The following is a 19125-nucleotide window of genomic DNA, read 5'->3' as shown; positions in this document are numbered from 1 at the left end:
TCAAAAGGCACATCAGCTTTTCTCCCTTCATCTGTTTGCACTAGCACCTTTAAATGTGGTATTTATTCTAGGCTGCCTCTGTGTTTGTCTTCCTCCCCTTATTATTTCATTTGGAGTTGTTATTATTTGAAGACAACTGTCCTCAGAAGGGAATAGTGTAGTCAGATAAATACATGACTTAATTGACCTTTCTTGAAAATAGGCAGTAAAAAAGTGTTTTGCATCACAAGATACTCTGTTCCAGAGAGTTAATGGAGAAATAGAAAATGATGAAAAGGAACTTTAAAACCAAGTAGGCAACTCACTCAAATGATGACTTTTGGCTTAAATACTTAAAATGACAATTTAAAATGTGTGCACAATTATAGTGTCACTGATTACATTAGGATAGACTGTGAAGGGATAGTTTGTCACATTTCATTAAATGAAAGGCAATTATCTTCCACAATAAGGTGACATGATTCTGATGGCCCACCATGGGATGGAGGCTGCTGTTTAACTCCAAACTTTGATGACTTGACAGCCTCTGCCATCCAAATACTAGACAGGAAAAATCCTAACAAGCAACAAACAACAAGAAAAGTCTGATGATCAAAAATGGAGGTATGTAATGGCTCTGTTTTCATAAATGTATGGACCATGGTATAATTAATAATAATATAGAGCTTGGCAGGCATAGTGGCACACACCTGTGATCATAGCAGTTGGAGGTGATGGCATGAAGCCCATAAGTTTAGGGTTATCCTTAGCTAAATGTCAAATTTGAGACCAGCCTGGGCTACATGAGACACCCCCACCCTCCATCTCAAAAAACAGCGTGCGCGCGAGCGTACACACACACACACAAACACACACAAATACACACATACTGACAGACACACATATACTCTTTCATATATATATGTACATATGTATACACACACACAAACACACACACACAAATACACACATACTGACACACATACACTCTTTCATATATATATATATATATATATATATATATATATATATATATATATATATATATATGTATATATGTATACACACACACACACACTGTCAGCACATTGACAAAGTCTTCCTCAGATGTAGGCTTCTCTTTCCTGCTGAGTGTGGTGTCACTGTTACAGTCCACTGGCAGCACACCGACAAAATTCTCTTCATTTTTGGGAAGGCTACAGATGCACTGCCCCACCAGTAGGGCTGAGATGCACTTTCAAATATATATAACATTTCAAATGGTGAATGAGTGAACCAAAACCTAGTGTATCGACTATAATGGGAATACCATCTCCTGCATCTTTTCTGTTTACTATCAACTTCTCAGGGCAAATCTGATCACGGGATGGGATCTAAAGGCCACACCCCATCTTACTCACGATGGCTAAGCAGCATGCGCATCTAGAAGAAGCCACTTTGTAGAAAGACTCTTCATTACATGCCTCAAATTGGCAGAGAAGCAAACATTTCTTAAGGATGTTCTGTAACGTGTTTTGATGCTCCTATTTTTAGTTCAAACCGTTGCTAAATATAAGGCTTTCTTTAGTGGCCTGGGACATGTGAAATGCTGGGTAGAGAAATGTGGGAAACTCGCAGTGGCTGCAACTTGTAAATCTCTCAAAATTTATGATTCTGATCTAATCGTGTGTGTGTTTTGTCTTTATGCTCCAAAGCTATACAGAGTAGTCAATTAAGGTGTCCCTTCGACTGTCTGACAATCTTTTCCCCTAAGTTCAAGTTTCAAAAGATGTCAGTTCCCATGCCCTGGTGCCATTTCCCCCTCCCCCTTCCCCAACACCTCACCTTCCCTCTCTATGAGGATGTTGAACCCATCGAAGGCTGTAGGTGGTTTTGGTGGTAACCAGCTCAGAGTCATCTGCACAGGGAAGGCGGGGAATGGGTCAGATGTGGGCTTCTCTGTCCTGCTGAGTGTGGTGTCACTGTCATAGTCCGTGGGCAGCACACTGACAGGGTCCTCCTCGTTTTCAGGGGCTGCAGAGGCACTGTCCCACCAGTAGGGCTGAGATGTGCTTTCATAGTCAGTGCTATTCGGGTCAGGCCAACCGGAAGATGCATTGCTGGGGGCAGAGTCCAGAATCTCTTCAGGGAAATGGAAGAGTCTGTCTCTTGCTATTGAATCTTGTGGTTTGATGAACGAGTCTTCAGGGAAGCTCCCGCTCGGCTCTTCCCAGTAGTTCTTGTTCACGTTGACAAAGCGAACAGAGATGTTTCGAGGGGGATACGGTGCTGTGCAAGAGAGAGCTTTTGTTTTCAAGCAACTCTTCAGAACTCTTAATTCAGTTACTCATGAGTCCAATGCACAGAGCTATCAATTGTACCTTAACTTTACTTCTAACACACAGGATAAAACTCCTGTGTGTGTGTGTGTGTGTGTGTGTGTGTATGCGTGCTACATATGGAGATCAGAGGATAACTTGAAAAATTTGCATCTGTCTTTCTACTGTGTGGTTCAGGGAAATTGAACTCATGCGGCTAGGCTTGGTGGCAAGTACCTGTACCAGCTGAGCCATCCGGACAACTATGAAGAAAGTGCTATAAAGAGCAATTGGGGGTTTAAAGCAAACCATATATAATCTAACATTTTGTACATAGTATGCATGTATTTGTTTATATGTCATTGCATATAAATCACTCTTCAAGTGTACCAAATTGTTATTCTATATGCGTTGATGTGGTAATTTAACTTCATCTCAAGAGACATGATGTAAATATTCCTCGGTTCACCACAAATCTAATTGTAAGAAAACATGCATCTCTGTCCCTGGGTATCTTAAAAAATAATTTTTAAGAACTATTTTTTTTTCTTTTGGTATTTGCCTGTAGCTATCAGAGTCTACATACTCTAAGTGTCAAGGCTCTACCAACAAGGCTTCCTGGATGCTCTTACAGATGTGGATTCGTATGTTGGCGGTGTGACTCCATTCCCATGTCTGAAGTGGACCATGTGAGCACACATCACGGAACCGTGCTTTCTCTAGAGATGGCAGATCAGGAAGAGAGCCTGTGCTGCACTCCCTCCTGCAGCAGCTTCTGACCTCCTGCCATGCTGCTCCTCAAACTCCTCCCCCCGAGCTTTTAGGATAACATTTACAACTTCCTCTGCCCTGTTAAATATCTTCATAGTTCTTGGAGGCGTGGACCTCATTCTGCCTTCAGTCACGGCCCTTTGTGTAAGATGACAACTTGTCTGTGGGCAGATTACACCCATCTTACTGGTCTTTACTTTCTCATGTTTCTTAGAATTAAGACAACAACCAGGTTGAAAACAATAGTCATCAGTGTGTCTTTACCAGAGCAGAATATGGAAAGTACAAAGGGAACAGTCAATGTCAGCGTAAGGTCAGTTAGGTGCTTAGTTCATACTGTTCCTGTCTTGATGAAATTAAATGGGAATTCTGACATAGAATTCCAGACAGAGAGAGTCTCCGGGTGGTCAGTTCTGCCTCATTCCTGTACTCATGAGAATAGACTCTGTGAACACATTAGACATACCTAATGTTGGCTAAGTGATGGAGGCTTGGTGGTGTGTGTGTGTGTGGTTTATGGATTCATTACTCTAGTCATCAACCTGTAGCATGATAGTTTTCCTGTGGTTTGAGAACTTCTGGAGTGTATTTGGATTATAATCACCCTAACCCTTCCCATGCTCCATAATAGCTTTCCATATTACTAACGCTACTAAAACTAGTACTGAAAGTTTTATACATGCCCGGGTCCTAATATCTTCTTTCAGTAGCTGATTGTCTATACAGGATGTCTGCCATCTGCTTTTATTCTACACGGATGTTGGTCATGGCATAGAATAAGCAACATCTACCAGATCCAATTAAGTGGCTTGATTACAACTTTTAAGACTACCATCTACATTTTATTCAAGAATATAAAAACCAAAGCTTCTATTAACTTATTTTAGATTTTTCTTCTTGAGTATTTTGCTTAGATATCTTTAATATGGGTATAGGTTTTGTTATAAAAACAAATTCTTCCTTAGCTCTGTGACCAAATGTTTCTTAGAAATATTAAGAAAGCTTTTTCTTAGAAACATTAAAAACGAATATATAGCAACATCTAATTTAGTTATTTCCTTGTGAAGTTTGATTCTTCTGAAGACTCACCAGTTCTGTGTTGTTTGGGTTCGTGGCTTACACCACTGTACTCCACAAGGGTACTTTTATTAAAAGTTGCCTCCGATACCAGCTGGAAGGTGATGTTACTGTAACATATTCCTGGTAGCCAGTGGTTAAACACTGTTTTCCCCTTAAAGAAATCTGGGAAGGAAAAAAAAAAAGTCAGTTACATTAAAATTAGGAGCTTCTTAATGTCACACACTTGGAGAAAGTCCCAGTTAAGTTTAAATATCCATAGAATAATATTTCCTTCAATGTCTGGCATGCTCATAAAAAAAGAAAGAGAAGGCTGGAGATGAAAATTTGAACCTGTGCCCTTAATCCTGAAAAGTCTTTTTCCTCTGTCAGCATTCCTAACAAGGTTTGACACAATTAAAATTGAATTTTTTCTTATGTTTGTTCTGTGTATGCAGGAGTTATTAGGCTTATTTGGCTCTTTGTTAAGAGGGAAAGCTGAAGTATATTGGTACTTTATGACAAAAGGAACAGTAGTTTTCCAAGGAAGTTTTTCTCTTGTAGAAAATGTCTTATATAAAGTGTTCATTGGTTTATCTGACCAGTGGTCACATGGGAAGCCAAAATACTACCTTTTGCTTTTGAGAATAGTCTGGAAGCCTCTCCAAGGGAAATGGTGTGAGAGCTGCCCACTTAATACTGAAACCTGGAGCTTTGGTGCCCAGAGCCGAGTGCTCTGGGTGAAGTTGTGGCTAAAGCGTCTTGACTTTATTTCCGGAAGCAGACATACCACTTTTGGCAAGAAAAGCTTACAAGTCAAACTGATCTGAGAATTTCTCATATTGTATGCATGACTTGCAGCTCTCAACTAATGAGCCGGATGTTGTAAGACTCCTCATAAGATTTCCTTGAATCAATCGTTTTTTCATAAGGGTTCATTTGTAGGTCAAGTAGTGAATTACAAAATGAGTTCTTGCTTACAGTAAGCAAGATTATCCTGAAAAAATTCTGGGAAAAAAAAAAGCCACGACTTTCTCCTCCTCCTCCTCCTCCTCTTCCTCTTCCTCCTCCTCCTCCTCCTCCTCACCTTTGTACAGCATCGTCCTGAAATCCTTCCCTTCCCAGTAGCTGATGTTCACTCTGCTGAACACGTTGTACTTTTCTGGGTAATGAATTTCAAACAGTACCCCCGTCTCAGGAGAAGGTTTATAGTCGTATATGGAGACACTGGTCACAGGCAAGGGTTCTACAGAAGGAAAGAGAGGGGCGGCCTTATTGATACATGAGCATACAGTCGCGCTGGTGCCATCTTGACTCCACACATACAATTGCATTTTTGTTGTTGTTGTTGTTTTTTAATTCTGTGATGGCTGAGCTCCTCAGGTTTCCCCAAGAAGAGTCCCTCTCAGCCTGGGCAGCAATTAACAAAACACACCTAGATGACAGAGCCTGCTTTTCAAATACCTTTCAGGTGCACTGTTCTATTTCTCACTTGCAAGAGCTTTGGAGGTGAGAAACGCAAAGACTAATGTCTCAACTCAACAGGTGAACAGAAAGCAAACCTGGAGTCCACAGTGCTTGTCATGTGCAGTCTAATAGGTTCTGTGGCAGTGTCTGTTTTGTCAGCAAACTCTTCATTTTCCTTTTCCTTGTGCCAACAAAATTACATATAACCGGTAACAAAACGCATATTTGGCTGAAGGCAATGATATGTATTTATGTGGTTGTTTGTTTCTTTGTGTAAGTTTTGCAGTTTTTCTGTTATGCATGACAGTGCAAACCACTCAGCGCCGTGCATATGACAATTTATATCATGTTTATCAATCCTCTTTTTCCACCAAAGCTTAAGAACATTCTTAATTTGTTTGGTGTTAATTTATCATAAAACATTAGAAATACACATTTTGAAAAGCCTATGGCTTTCATATGTCCCCCATAACATTCTTATATAAATAGTTTCCTCACACTTACAAAAGAGCTAGTGGGTATATTTTATTTGAATAATTTTATATGAAAATAAGGGCTGGAGAAATAGCCCATAAATTAAGAGTTCATACTGCTCTTTCAGAGGACCTGAGTTCGATCCCCAGTACCACTGTGGGTTCCTCACAGCTGTCTGTAACTCTAATTTTAGACATCCAATGGCCTGCATGGGTACCTGAAATCACACACACACACACACACACACACAGAGAGAGAGAGAGAGAGAGAGAGAGAGAGAGAGAGAGAGAGAGAGAGAGAGAGAGAGAGAGAGAGAGGGAGGGAGAGGGAGATTATTAAAAAGAAATCTTAAAAAAGGAAAATAAAAATGATTTGTTTTTGCTGAGAGTGGTGGCACACACCTTTAATCATAGCACTTGGGAGGGAGAGACAGGTGGATTAATGTGAGTTTGAGGCCAGCCTGGTCTACAAAGTGAGTACAGGGCAGCCATGGCAACATAGAGAAACTCTGTCTTGAAAAACCACATACACACACACACACACACACACACACACACAAAGGATTTGTTTTACAATCAAGTAATGTTGTATTCTTGGGAAATAACTTTGATTCAGTTTTCAAATTAAAGGATTCTTGCATATGGCATCAATAGCTTAAACTAAAGCAATAACATTTGTTTAAATTTTATACTTGTCAAAATTTCACTGTCAATGATAAAGGACTTAAAAATCGACTTAGCTCAGCCGACACACGATTCCTACAAAGCTGGTTTGTTTCAGCCTGTCACTGAATATCTGCTCCTGTACCCTGAGCTCTTAATCTACTTTTGCTTTTGAGTGAAGAAAGAGAAAAGGATGATGATACATGCTAAATTGGATTTTTTCCCCTCAGAATTTTCTGGAAAAAAAATGCAGCCAACATCTATAAAGGAGTTTGGAAAGACTTCTGACAGCAACATGTTTTGCAATGATGGAATTTCTGTAGACTTTACTGTACACCCTCTGCCTAAAATGTTTCTGTTTTATCTTCATCCCCAAACTGGCTTTCCCACATAATGGTCACATCACAGTCAACTGAATGCACTCTCTAAACCAACCAACCAAGCCACCCAAGGACTCTTGGGACGAGTTCAGAGATTCCCCAGGAAGTTTTGAAGAATTTCCATGTCTTTCACTTTAACCCAGTCAGAAGCCTGCTGAGTCTGCCAACCCAGTGGCTGATTTGGGTTTTAAGAATATACCAGGGTGAGTTGGTACCCATGGCAGAGGGGGGACTCCCCTCCTCTGAGGAAAAGGAGATGAAGGAATGGGAGAGAGAGTGTGAGGGTGGGACTGGGAGGAGAGGGGGGGGGACTGAAATCAGGAGTAAAGTCAATAAGAAAGAAAGAAGGAAAGAAGACAGACAGACAGGCAGACAGACAGACACATACATAAAGAAACATACAGACATATACATACACAGAGACAGACACACACAGAGACATATACATATACACACACACATAAACATGCAGACACACACACACACACACGTACTATACACAAGTTGGAGGAAGATTTGCTAGGAAGAAGAGTTCACAGCAGAAGAGAGAGTGGCAGATAAGAGGGTAATAGAATAAAAACAACCAAAACATGACTAAAATTGTCAAAGAATCAAAACAAAAAATATTATAAATTAAAAAACGAAGCAGAATTAAAGCAAAGGCTAAAAGCACACAGCAGCTATATCGTGTGAGCTTCAACATGGCCTGAGTCTTGACTCAACCCTCTTTAGGGCTCCCACTAGTCACCGAAAGGGGACATTAGAGGGCCAGCCAGTCTTCACTGCCCACTTGTCAAACTTTGAAAGCCAGGATATACATGAACATTTGCTTGTTTGTTTGTTGCTTATGTATGCTTCCTCCCTCCTCCTCCTCTTCTACTGTTAAAAACTCTTTAAACTTTAAACCAAAAGCATTCTAAAACCTTGTTCACATGTGTGTGGTATAAACTCCTCCTAGTTTTATGACACAAGACCAACCTAGCTGTGAACCCTCATCTCTATGCCTAGATGTAATTTAAAAATTATTGATAAAACTCAAGCACCTAGTCTAAAAATATTTCACTGCCTATCTAACCACTATCCTTATTCGTGTTAGTTTTGGAAATTATATCGGGTGGCATACACTGAACTATAATGACTCACTATAGTGGATTTTAATCTAGCAACATGGTTACTCTGGATGGAATACATACCTTTTAATTCCCCTGCTGGAATACAGACACACTCTTAGTACACAACCTTAATTCCAAACAAGGAAGTCTAATTGAGGAGCAGACAAAGTGATGAATCAGAGAAAGATTTGACAGAAGGAGTCAGAGCTAGGCTAAGCATAACTCTCATGAGGACAGCAAAGAGAAACTACATACGAGCTGAATACAGAGAAAACAAAAGGGTTAATGGAGACACTACAGGAGAATTTTTGAGTGCAGTACGGTTTATTGCAGTGCAGATCAGTTCCTGCAATTTAGTCCGTGGAATTGAGAGGCAGTTTTTTCCAAGTAAAGGGATTTAGTGAGCAACAGAGAGAAACAAGTTTGAATCAATCATCTAGGAGAGGAATGTTGACCCAGAAAAGCTGAGTTGAACCAATCCCTGAGCAGGGAAGAGAATAGGGCTGGACTTGCTGCCAGGCGGGGGAGGAGGAGTTAGAGGAGAAAGGAGGGGATTGAGCCATGGGCAGAGGTCCTGGAGACATCAGAGGGAGAAGCTGGACCAAGAAAGCCATAAAGTCCAAGTATCTCTGGGATGTATGCTGGGAGGAAGCCAGATTATCTTAGAGGGTTAAAAATAGAGTAATAACTGCTCAGCTATTAGGCTGTAAAGCTTGTTAAAATAATATAATAGAATCTCAGGCATTTGGGTGGGGCTAAGATAGCTAGGCTAAGAGATAAACTGAGGGGGAAAAACCCTCACGTTTTCACAAAAATAACTTTAACAATGCCATGCTGAAGAAGGCTGATTTTTTTAAAACGACAATAACATTTTTATTGTCAGTTAATACTCTCTATTCACAACATATTACAATTAGTTTATTTTAAATTATTATTGCTATCATAGTTGTTGCTGTTGCTATTATGTGTAGGATGTGCATAGGAAGGTGGGTACTCTTGCCATGGATCCTGTGAAGGTCAGAGGACAATTTTGCTGAATTTCTTCTCTCCTTCTACCTTTTTGTGGTCTCTTGGGACCTTACCTAGGCCATTATGCATGTGCCACACGTGCTGATCTCACAGGAACCCATATCTTATAGTTCTTGAAATACATCTGTGATAAATTCTTTAGGCTAGAATTATGGCTGTTAAAATCCCACAGACTTTCTATATCAGAAAATTTCCTTGTCCTCATCCTCCTTTTCTTCTTGATGGTGCTAGTTGTAGAATTTTTGGAAGGCGTTTCCCCTTAGTGCTTTGAAGCAATAGCTTCCCTGTGTTCTTTTTTTTTTTTGTTTGTTTTGTTTTGTTTTGTTTTGTTTTGTTTTGTTTTTTTCTTTTTTTTCTTTTTTTTTTTTATTAATTTATTCTTGTTACATCTCAATGTTTATCCCATCCCTTGTATCCTCCCATTCCTCCCCCCCCCCCATTTTCCCATTATTCCCCTCCCCTTCCCTGTGTTCTTACACCAATGGCTGAAGACAAGAGGACTCTCTGGCTCAGGGCGAGTCTCCTGCAGGTACCATGGTCTTTCCTTCCTCTGGTACATTCCAAGGCTTCCTACTTAACCTTGATAGTCTGCAGTTTCATCATCATGTATTATTTAGACATGGTCTTATTTGTAATTACCCTACCAGGTACTTAGAATGAATGCTCTGCCAGTCTGTGGATTCATCTCTCGTAATCATCTCTTAAATACGGATGCGTATTCCCTCAGATCTGCCCAAATTACTAGACATAGACACAGTGTTATCAGCCAACTGCTCTTTCAAACGTTATCAGCATACAATTCATTTTATCTACTCAAGAGTTAAATTTTAATTTAGCCAACTAAGTCAGCTTTAATTGGCTCCACAAATGGTCAGTGGGTCCCAACAACTGCTCCACACACCACAGGTTGTTCTTTACAACCTGACAGTAAGGCCCTACTGCTGAAGACAACGTTTACTAATGATGTCACACTCAAGCTGGTACCCATCCGAGGCTTCACTCCTGCTGACTCATGTTTATGGTGCAGGGAGGTACCCTGTGTGCCGCCGGAGGGTGAAGACTATTACCGACATCTCCCTCCGGCGAACCCTGCGACCTGCAACGGTGACCAAAGGTTATGAAAGCAACCAACCACTTTTTAAATTTAAGGGCCGAACCCAAGAAATGGAAGCCGTACTTGACACTTCTAAAGTGACCAAAAGTCTTAGATGGGCCTTAGAGTGAAGCCTATCCATCTTCTTCTTCTAAGGGGGCATAGCAATAAAATGGCTCCTAATAATACATTGCTGTATTCATAGATCAAGGCATCACTATGATGAATCACGCAGTATGATACATCTGAGTAGGGGCCAGAGAAGCTTCTTCTTGCAGTAAATGGGACATAACAGAGAAACCCACAACTGGACAATGAATGCATAGAGTGTTCAGTCCTAAGTGGGAAGTCTTCATCAAACCCTTCTCCTCAAGGCCTGGGGACCTATGCAGAAGAAAAGGCAGAGAGACTAGAGGAGCCAGAAGCAGAGGATGACTACAAGGAAACAGCATCTTTCAGACACAACAGGGCTGATGCACATATAAGTTCATAGAGACAGTGACTGCGGATGTGGGGCCTGCATGGGTTCAGGCCAAGTGAGATCCCAGCCCAGAGAAAGGGAAGTGGGTAAAGGTCCACTCCTAACAAGAGGCGATTTGGAAATGATATCTGCTGGTAAACGGAGCCTCAGTTTCCTCCAGTGATGTGTGACTGTGTGCATCAAACACACCAGGCAGGGCAGGCTCCATGCACAGAAATCACTGGACAATACAAAACAGAGGATTTTGCTTGCTTCATTTGTTTTGGTATCTCTCTCTCTCTCTCTCTCTCTCTCTCTCTCTCTCTCTCTCTCTCTCTCTCTCTCTCTCTCTCTCTCTCTCTGTGTGTGTGTGTATGTGTTAGTATTTGTTTGGGTTGGGTTTGTTCTTGGTTTTAGAAAGAGAAAGAGGAAAAAAAACAAAGTTGGGTGGGTAAGAGGGGGTATATGAGAATTGGGGAAAGAGAAAAATGTGATCAAAATATATTGTATGAAAAATTATTTAAAGACATCAGCAAAACAAATTTCTAACTTGATTTAATTTAATTTTTAAATTTTAAATGGTTTCAATTCTATTATACGTAACCTATGCAATGTGTTTATGGCACTTTTGTTTGGTGATTGCTGGGAAATGGGTATCATTCTGATCTTTATGTCTGTTAACATCACAGATACACTGTAATGTTTTGCTATATTGATATTTAAAACAGAAGCTGACCTGTGTGTTTTGATGTCTGCTGTTGTAAGAGTGGGTTTCTTTGTGCAACTGGAAACACAGGCTCTAGGCTTTTTGCTCATTTTTTTCTTTCTTTTTTTCTTTTTTCTTCTGATGCAGTTCACCTATTGTCCCCTCTCAGCCTCCATGGCTGTCAGTCATTTTGGGATCCTTCATATTGTGGATGCTATCATGCTTATCATAGGCTCTTGCCAGGTCCAGTGGTCTTCACCGTAAGGTCGGCTCCTGGTCTGGGGTGGAGCATTTGGTTCCTTTTGCTATCCAGACCCCGCCCCCCCCCCCCAACTCAGAGCTATCTTTCCTGTGCCCGGAACACAGAAACCCAGTTCTGCAAGGCCTCCTCCCCACATTACTTGAGTTTCAATTTCTTCTATGACTCAGAGACAAGTATGCTCTCAAACTCGGTCCTGTGCCTCTTGCTGTCTTTTGATTTTATGGAAAGTCTGAGATGACTGCATGAGAATTCGCTGACCTCATTTGACCAGCAATCTCAACATTAATCTGCCTTTGCTTTTCTATTAATGAATAATAAAAAATATTACACACAACAAGGTTTTGTTTTTTTTTCTAATTAGATGTTTGACACGATCTTAAATCATGTTTAGATTTAGAATATTTCATGTCCCTTAGTTGTCGTTGAGCCATTCGCAGTAATGAGGAAGGCAGCTGGCATGTGGAGGTGAGCACCAGGTATTCAGAGTTTTCTTTCCCACAGACAGCACCAGCGTATGCAGGTGCAGGCTGTTTCTGCAGGATACACACTCATAGCTGTTCCCTTCCTCAGTGAGGAAGTTGCAGGCCCAGGGTGCATTCTCTGTAATGACACCCACTTGCCAGTGCGAACAGGTGCATGGCTGGGCTCCCTTGATGGAAATTTGAAAAAGTCTGAATGTGATTATCAGAGTGAGGACATGAACACAGGAGAAGAAGCCCAGGCAGCCTGCACTTGGCAGCAGGTGCTAACACTAGAGGCACAGCTGCCTGAGGTGGCTCTGCTTTGCCTAACTAAACTCTGTGGAAACCACGGCATGAGGGGTCTAACCCTCGAAGGGACAGATCTAAGACAGGAGTCTCTGGTGCAGGTCTCTTGGGCAAGAAAGGAGATGTGATTATTCTATCTTTTCTATGGGTAGAAATGGGGGAAAGACTGATCCCGAGTCATAGGCTCAAGCTACTGTTTCAGGTTTAGAAGATGATCAGAGAGCAGACCTACCTGCGTCTATCTAAATAAAACCCTGAGCGATGTTGGTCACAGGAACCCAGGGTACAGGAGGGGCGGCAACCATTACAGCCGCTGCCTTAGCTCACGCCCAAATCATATTTTTTTTCCTTAGAACATTTTAACAGCTTCCTGAGTCAATTCTTCCCTCTTATCTCGCCTTCATTTTTATTTCTTCTCGATACACGTGAGTCCAGAAGCCACTTGGTCCTTCCCCTTTACTCAGTATTTCTATCACAAACCAGCTGCCCCTGACGCAATAACATCAGTTTTAAGTTTCCTTTGCTCCCGATGCCTCAAGCAATTTTTTTATCCAATGCCATTGGCGACTCCTTTATTTATTGGTCATATGCTGTGACTTACATACTCTGTTGATGAATGACATACATAATTATATATGCTATAAAGATTTTACATTATTTTTAACAGTAGCTAGTAGGCGCATATATGTATATATTATTATTTACAGTAACAGTAGGGCAGGTTAGTCTGGCCAACCACAGCTTATACACTAAATCTGACCTGTGAGTTGCTTTTGTATGTCTCAGGTTAATATTGGGGTTTTCATTTTTGGTGGGGTTGATGAGAATCAGAGACTTAGTAACTCATGACACGTGAAAATAATCTGAAGTTCAAGTTTTGGTATCCATAGTGTAATATGAGAGCAATAGCCTGCTAGTTTGTGTACACACTATCTGTGGCATTAGTAAAGTTGAAAGACCACAGTGCAGAGTGTGTGGCCTGTTGAGTTTCATGTCTGTGTTATCCAGGGGTTTATAGCAAAAGGGTCACTAGCTCCCAGAACGGGTGACAGACTGAAAACTGTGACTTAGAGGGAATTCGCATCTGCTCACAGCTACAGTGTGCCGTCCGGATGTCTTAGCCACTGTGCTCAGCCTTTGAACCACCGCTGGCTTCACTGCTTGGCAACTTGTCCATCATCTAGGCAAGAGTCAACATCTTCCAGCCTGGGGCTCTGCTACCAGAGAGCTTCCCAGAGTCCAGTCACCCGGGCCATTTCTTTGCATTCCTTATCCCACAAAGTCTCAACTCACTTGCAGGGCGTTTCTGACCACCTTTCCTGAAGACTTTGGAGCCCTTGTTAGCAAGTGATGCTGAGCAATCTGGCCATGCCTGGTTAAAGGTATTTGTATGTGTCATTATTTTTCTTGTACCTCAGCCATGGCAGAGAATATGTCCAATAAATAGAATTAAATAAGTCAACTATTTATATTCATAATAGAGATAGATGACTAATAGTCCCATGGCTGTTTCCACCTCGACAGCCACCATTCCTAGACCTTGCCCAACACAGGAAATGGATTGAGCTAGAAATGATCATAATGAGTGAGTTAACCCAGAAGCAGAAAGAATCAAATGGTATATACTCACTTATATCTGCATACTAGCCCAAGGGGCATGTCCCACGAAAGCCTTCACTTACCAGGAAACTGGGACAGAGGGGAAAGCATCCTATTGGGACTCTAAATGAGAGACGCATGGGAGAACAGCAAAATAAAAGGATCCAGAGGGTCCTAGAAATCTACAAGTAGAACAATATGATAGGCAGATTTGGGCCCAGGGGTCCCGCTCAAACTAAGGCACCAGCCAAGGACAATACAGGAGGTAAACTTTAAACCCCTTCCCAGATCTAGCCAATGGTCAGAATATTCTCCACAGTTGAGTGGAGAGTGTGATACGACTTTCTCACATACTCTGGTGCCTCACATTTGACCATGTCCCCTGGAGGGGGAGACCTGGTGGCACTCAGAGGAAGGACAGCAAGTAGCCAAGAAGAGACTTGATACCCTATGAGAATATATAGGGGGACGTAATCCCCCTCAGGAACAGTCATAGGGGAGGGGAATAATGGGAAAATGGGGGGGGGGAGGAATGGGAGGATACAAGGGATGGGATAAACATTGAGATGTAACAAGAATAAATTAATAAAAAAAAAAATTAAAAAAAAAAAAAAAACAGGAAGATGGTGGGGTATGACTCAGGAGATCATTAATACTGGGAGTTTTAAGGCTCAAAATTAGCCTCACTCATCATGTTATTAAATTCTCTCTTTCCTGATATATACCCAAATGCTACCACCTGATGCTGCTTTGAGTCTAATGCCAAATATTCACTCTTTATATACAATTTTCACATTCTCAACTTATTGTCTCTTCTAAAAACCTGGGATAGTACATTTTAGACTTTAAAACGGGGCACAGAACTGCTGGGGAGATGGCTTAGTCATCTGCATTTGATCCCTAGAGTCCATATTGAGAGCCTGGAGTGGGGACTGAGGCGATGGCTCAGTGGGTAAAGGCATTTTCAGACAAGCCTGAAGACTTGGATTTAACCCCCATAACTCACAGAAAGGAGGGAGGGGACAATATAGTCCTGCAACTTGTCCTCCGACCTCCAGATGTCTGTCCTCACATGTGCACATGCATACAGACACAGACAGACAGACAGACACATACACGCACACACACACACACACACACACACACAGAGAGAGAGAGAGAGAGAGAGGAGAGAGGAGAGAGAGAGAGAGAGAGAGAGAGAGAGAGAGAGAATAAGAAAGGAGATAGTACATGTTTGCAATCCCAGTGCTAGTGAGGTAGAGAAAGGCTGATATCTGGAGCTTACTCTTTAACCTGTCTAGCTGAATAGGCAAGCTCCAAGCCAACAAGAGATCCTGTCTCAAAATCCTGTGTCCCGAGGACAACACCCAAGATAGCCCTCTATCATCACATAGACACATATGCACACATAACCATATATGGTGGTTGTTTGTACCTCATGTCATGCCTCAGTTGTATGTCTATCTTTCTTCTTCTCTTCTTGCTTCTTTTTTCTATCTTTGTAAGAGATAGGCTCTCATGTAGCCCAGGTTAGCCTTGAACTTGGTAGGTGTGGAGAATATGCTGACCTCCTTACCTTCCTGCCTTCCTGTCCCCAGTGCTGGGATTACAGGTGTGACTGACCACAGAGGCTTCGAACTTCTTTAATAACTGCCAGCTAAAGGGATATAGTTTCCAACTATACTTCCGGGAATGGCTCCATACTTGCCAGTAAATGCTGTGACGAGGGCTGGAGGGACAGCTCAGCAGTTAAGAGCCCTGGCCGCTCTTCCAGAGGATCTGAGTTCAACTCCCAGCACCCACATGGCAGCTCACAACTGTCGGTAACTCTAGTTCCATGGGACCTGACACCCTCACACAGACATACATGCAGGCAAAACAATGCACATAAAATAAAATTAAGTTAAAAAATGTTGTGGCAAAACGTATTTTGTATTTCTACATCCTCTTGTATTGTGCTTTTGTCCCTGTTCCCCGACTTTCCCCTATTCTTGCTCAGCTACTTTGAGCTAAATTATATGGAAGAATTACTAAATCCCAGGCCAGGTGTTTATGAAATGATGAAGGTGTGTAAAGGAAGGCATTGACTTTGGAGAGTTGTAGTTACTATGCACCGGCAGCTACCACCTGAGTATCAGTCCAGACGCACCTTTCTCTGGAATTTAGACAGGATTTTTACAAGGTGAGATTTCCCTTCAACTGAATTAATTTCCAGCCCTTTCCTTTGGACCCATTAGCCTTGCAGGTCTTGGGTCTGTGCCATTGTTAATTTTCAGAATTTAATAACGACCCTGGGATTCTGCCAATGAGATTTTAATTAATTTTTGACAGTCAGGTTAAAACAACGACATCTCCCAGCTTGCTTTTCAGTTCTCTCTTCTGATTGTTTCATTTTTCTTTTTATCCCAGCAGACACTACACATTGTCCTTTTCCCTAACCGTGTTTGCAATGGTCACATGTTACTGACAGTTTAACGATGGCAGCCACTGAAAAGCTCAGAGTGAGGAAGAACGTGATCTCAAGAAACTTTGATGACACATTCGACTGTTCTGATGACAAACTACTGCCTCACAGAGACCACTCTCCCCACTCATCCTCATCCTCTGCGAACTTTTACCTTAGGATGGGATGTTCAAGTCAGAGAACATTGCAAAAGCCACCTGCAGTGTCACCACTGCTGACAACTTCCTAATATTAGCATCGACTCTTTGGCTCATTTTCCCTTTCTGCATTTTTCTTGAACAGTGGAAGCCAGAGCTGTACTTAAGGTGATATGAGAACTAATGGCTGGTGTCTGTGTGTGCCTGTATTTCCAGCACTTGGAAGGCCAAGTCAGAAGGGTTGGGAGGTTAAGGCCAGCCCAGGCTGCATAACAAGACAATGCTGAACAACAAAGAACAAACAAACTGCTATTTACTCCTCAGCTAAGAATGTACAATTAAAGCAAAGTAAGCTAACAACGAATACAAACTCACTGCCACAAGAACCAGTTGTTTCACATAGGGATCTAAGTTCGGGAATAAGACACCACAATCCAGGATCATGTGGTTACGGTGTTTGGAAGAAATGTACATGGTCCAGTCATTAACCTGAAATTATCATTCAGTGAATACCATCAAGCTTGAGAAAGGAACTGTTTTCTTAATATGATGGAGAATATAGATCTATGTCATTAGACCCCAACCCAAATCGTCTTGCCATTCTGGCGACCTCTGCCTTAGCCAGAGCCCCATGAAGACACACTCAGGGAAGGAGCATAGAGACTGATGTCAAAAGATGCTTACTTGTCAACACGGTGATTGATCTGGACGGTTTGGTGACCACATTCCCGTTGACCACCACCAAAGTGATGACGTAATAAAGGCCATGATAAGTGGCCTGGAAGACCACCGGAGGAGGCAATGTGCTGTTGAATTCCTCAAATTCGAAGAAATAGTTTTTGGATTCACCAGCTACCCTCACAACATACACAGATGCAGGGCTGATGACATCAGAAGCTTCTAAAGACACAACGATGCTGTTGTCATCTCGGACAGTCACGTGGAACGTTGCAACAACCTGTTCAAGAGAAAGACAACAGATTGAGTCAAGTGATGTGCAATAAAATATGCCAAGATAAATTTCCTAAAACTAACATTTGTGGTGAACATGGTTACCTACGGTAGATGTGGGTATTTGAGTCACACAACAAAAGTCAGTTTTCTCATCTTGTGAAAAATGATCTCAGTTTTACAATGAACATTTGATATTATATTGAAAATCTGTCTCCAGCTCGTGGAGTATTTAATGTGAGAAGCACACAGTACACATCAAATGGATGAACAAATGACAAATGAAGTCACTGTCAATTTCCAGGGAAGCTCTGTGTTATTGTAAGTGGGAAAAGTGTTTGAACAAACATTATTTTAGAGGAAGCTATCTCAAGGTCATTCATTCCTTCCTTTCTCTTGGTCACCTGTCAGTTCTGAAAGTGGGGAAGATGTCGGGACAGAGTCCTATGGTGGTAATTCCCTTCCTTATAGATTAGCCAGCTCTTAAGGAGAGACACCATGGTAAGATGAAGAATCAACCATACTGAAGAGCCATGGGTGCCTAAAATCCTTCCTTCCAATCTTCAGATAAATTTAAGGGCTGGGGATACAGCTCAGTTGATAGAGTGCCTACCTTGCATTCATGAAACTAGATTTAGTGCCAACACACACACACACACACACACACACACACACACACACACACACACACACACGCCAGATAAATGCCTCAGGTAACACAGCGCAGTTGTTAAGAGCATTTGCCTCTGTATTGTGAGAACTAGAATTCTGCTCCCAGCACCCACATTGTACAGCTCACGACTGCCTATAACTCCAGTTCCATGACATCTGACGTTCTCTTATGGCTTCCTTGGTCACCCACACACAGCTGCACACGTGTGCTCACACACACACTAAAAATAAAACTTAAAAAAAAATGTATCAATTACATTGAAAAATCACTTGCATAGCTATCCTAAATGTCTATTCTTGATTCTATGCAGACTCCAAGGGCAGAAATAACCCATTTCTGTTTTCAACCAAGCCTCATGTGCTTTGTCCACCTATTGCTTTGATTCTTCACACACTTGGTGACCTGTACAAGTTGTCTCACTACCATTAGCCTCAAATTTATCTATTATAGCAGGTGCGCAGAAGAACTGCTGCAAGTGGTTAACCATCTGCCCAGTGTAGGTGCCGTAGTCAGTACACAGTACACAGAACATCTACAGATGGCATCGCAGCATGAAAGGTATTTGCCATGATATAAATATGGCTACTTTCAGTCTCACTTTGTAGTTGAGGATCAGAAAGGTGCTCTCCCAAGGTCATAAGTTCAAAACCCAAACTGCCCTTTTTATAGCATGCCTTTTATTGTCTCCTTCCCTTGTTTCAAACACTGAGTTTGTCACACAACAAATGCATGAAAGGATCAATGTCCTGCTGATTTCCTGTATCACATGTGGACATTCATCTCTTA

The 19125-nt window shown here is 41.7% G+C and overlaps 1 protein-coding gene across 1 annotated transcript in view; it reads right to left on the bottom strand.

Moving 5' to 3' along the window:
* Positions 1-19125, bottom strand: part of Ptpro (protein tyrosine phosphatase receptor type O) — a 195376-nt gene that overhangs the window by 73513 nt on the left and 102738 nt on the right. The window contains exons 2-5 of the mRNA XM_051155511.1: positions 17400-17673; positions 5191-5349; positions 4137-4289; positions 1804-2247 (exon numbers count right to left, since the gene is read on the bottom strand). Coding sequence (XP_051011468.1) covers positions 1804-2247; positions 4137-4289; positions 5191-5349; positions 17400-17673 — 1030 coding nt within the window. The remainder of the gene's footprint in view (positions 1-1803; positions 2248-4136; positions 4290-5190; positions 5350-17399; positions 17674-19125) is intronic.

Source organism: Acomys russatus, chromosome 13, assembly GCF_903995435.1.
Source record: "Acomys russatus chromosome 13, mAcoRus1.1, whole genome shotgun sequence".
NCBI classification, from domain to species: domain Eukaryota; kingdom Metazoa; phylum Chordata; class Mammalia; order Rodentia; family Muridae; genus Acomys; species Acomys russatus.
The sequence above is the reverse complement of the archived record's forward strand: the minus strand, read 5'-3'. Positions and strand labels throughout refer to the sequence as shown.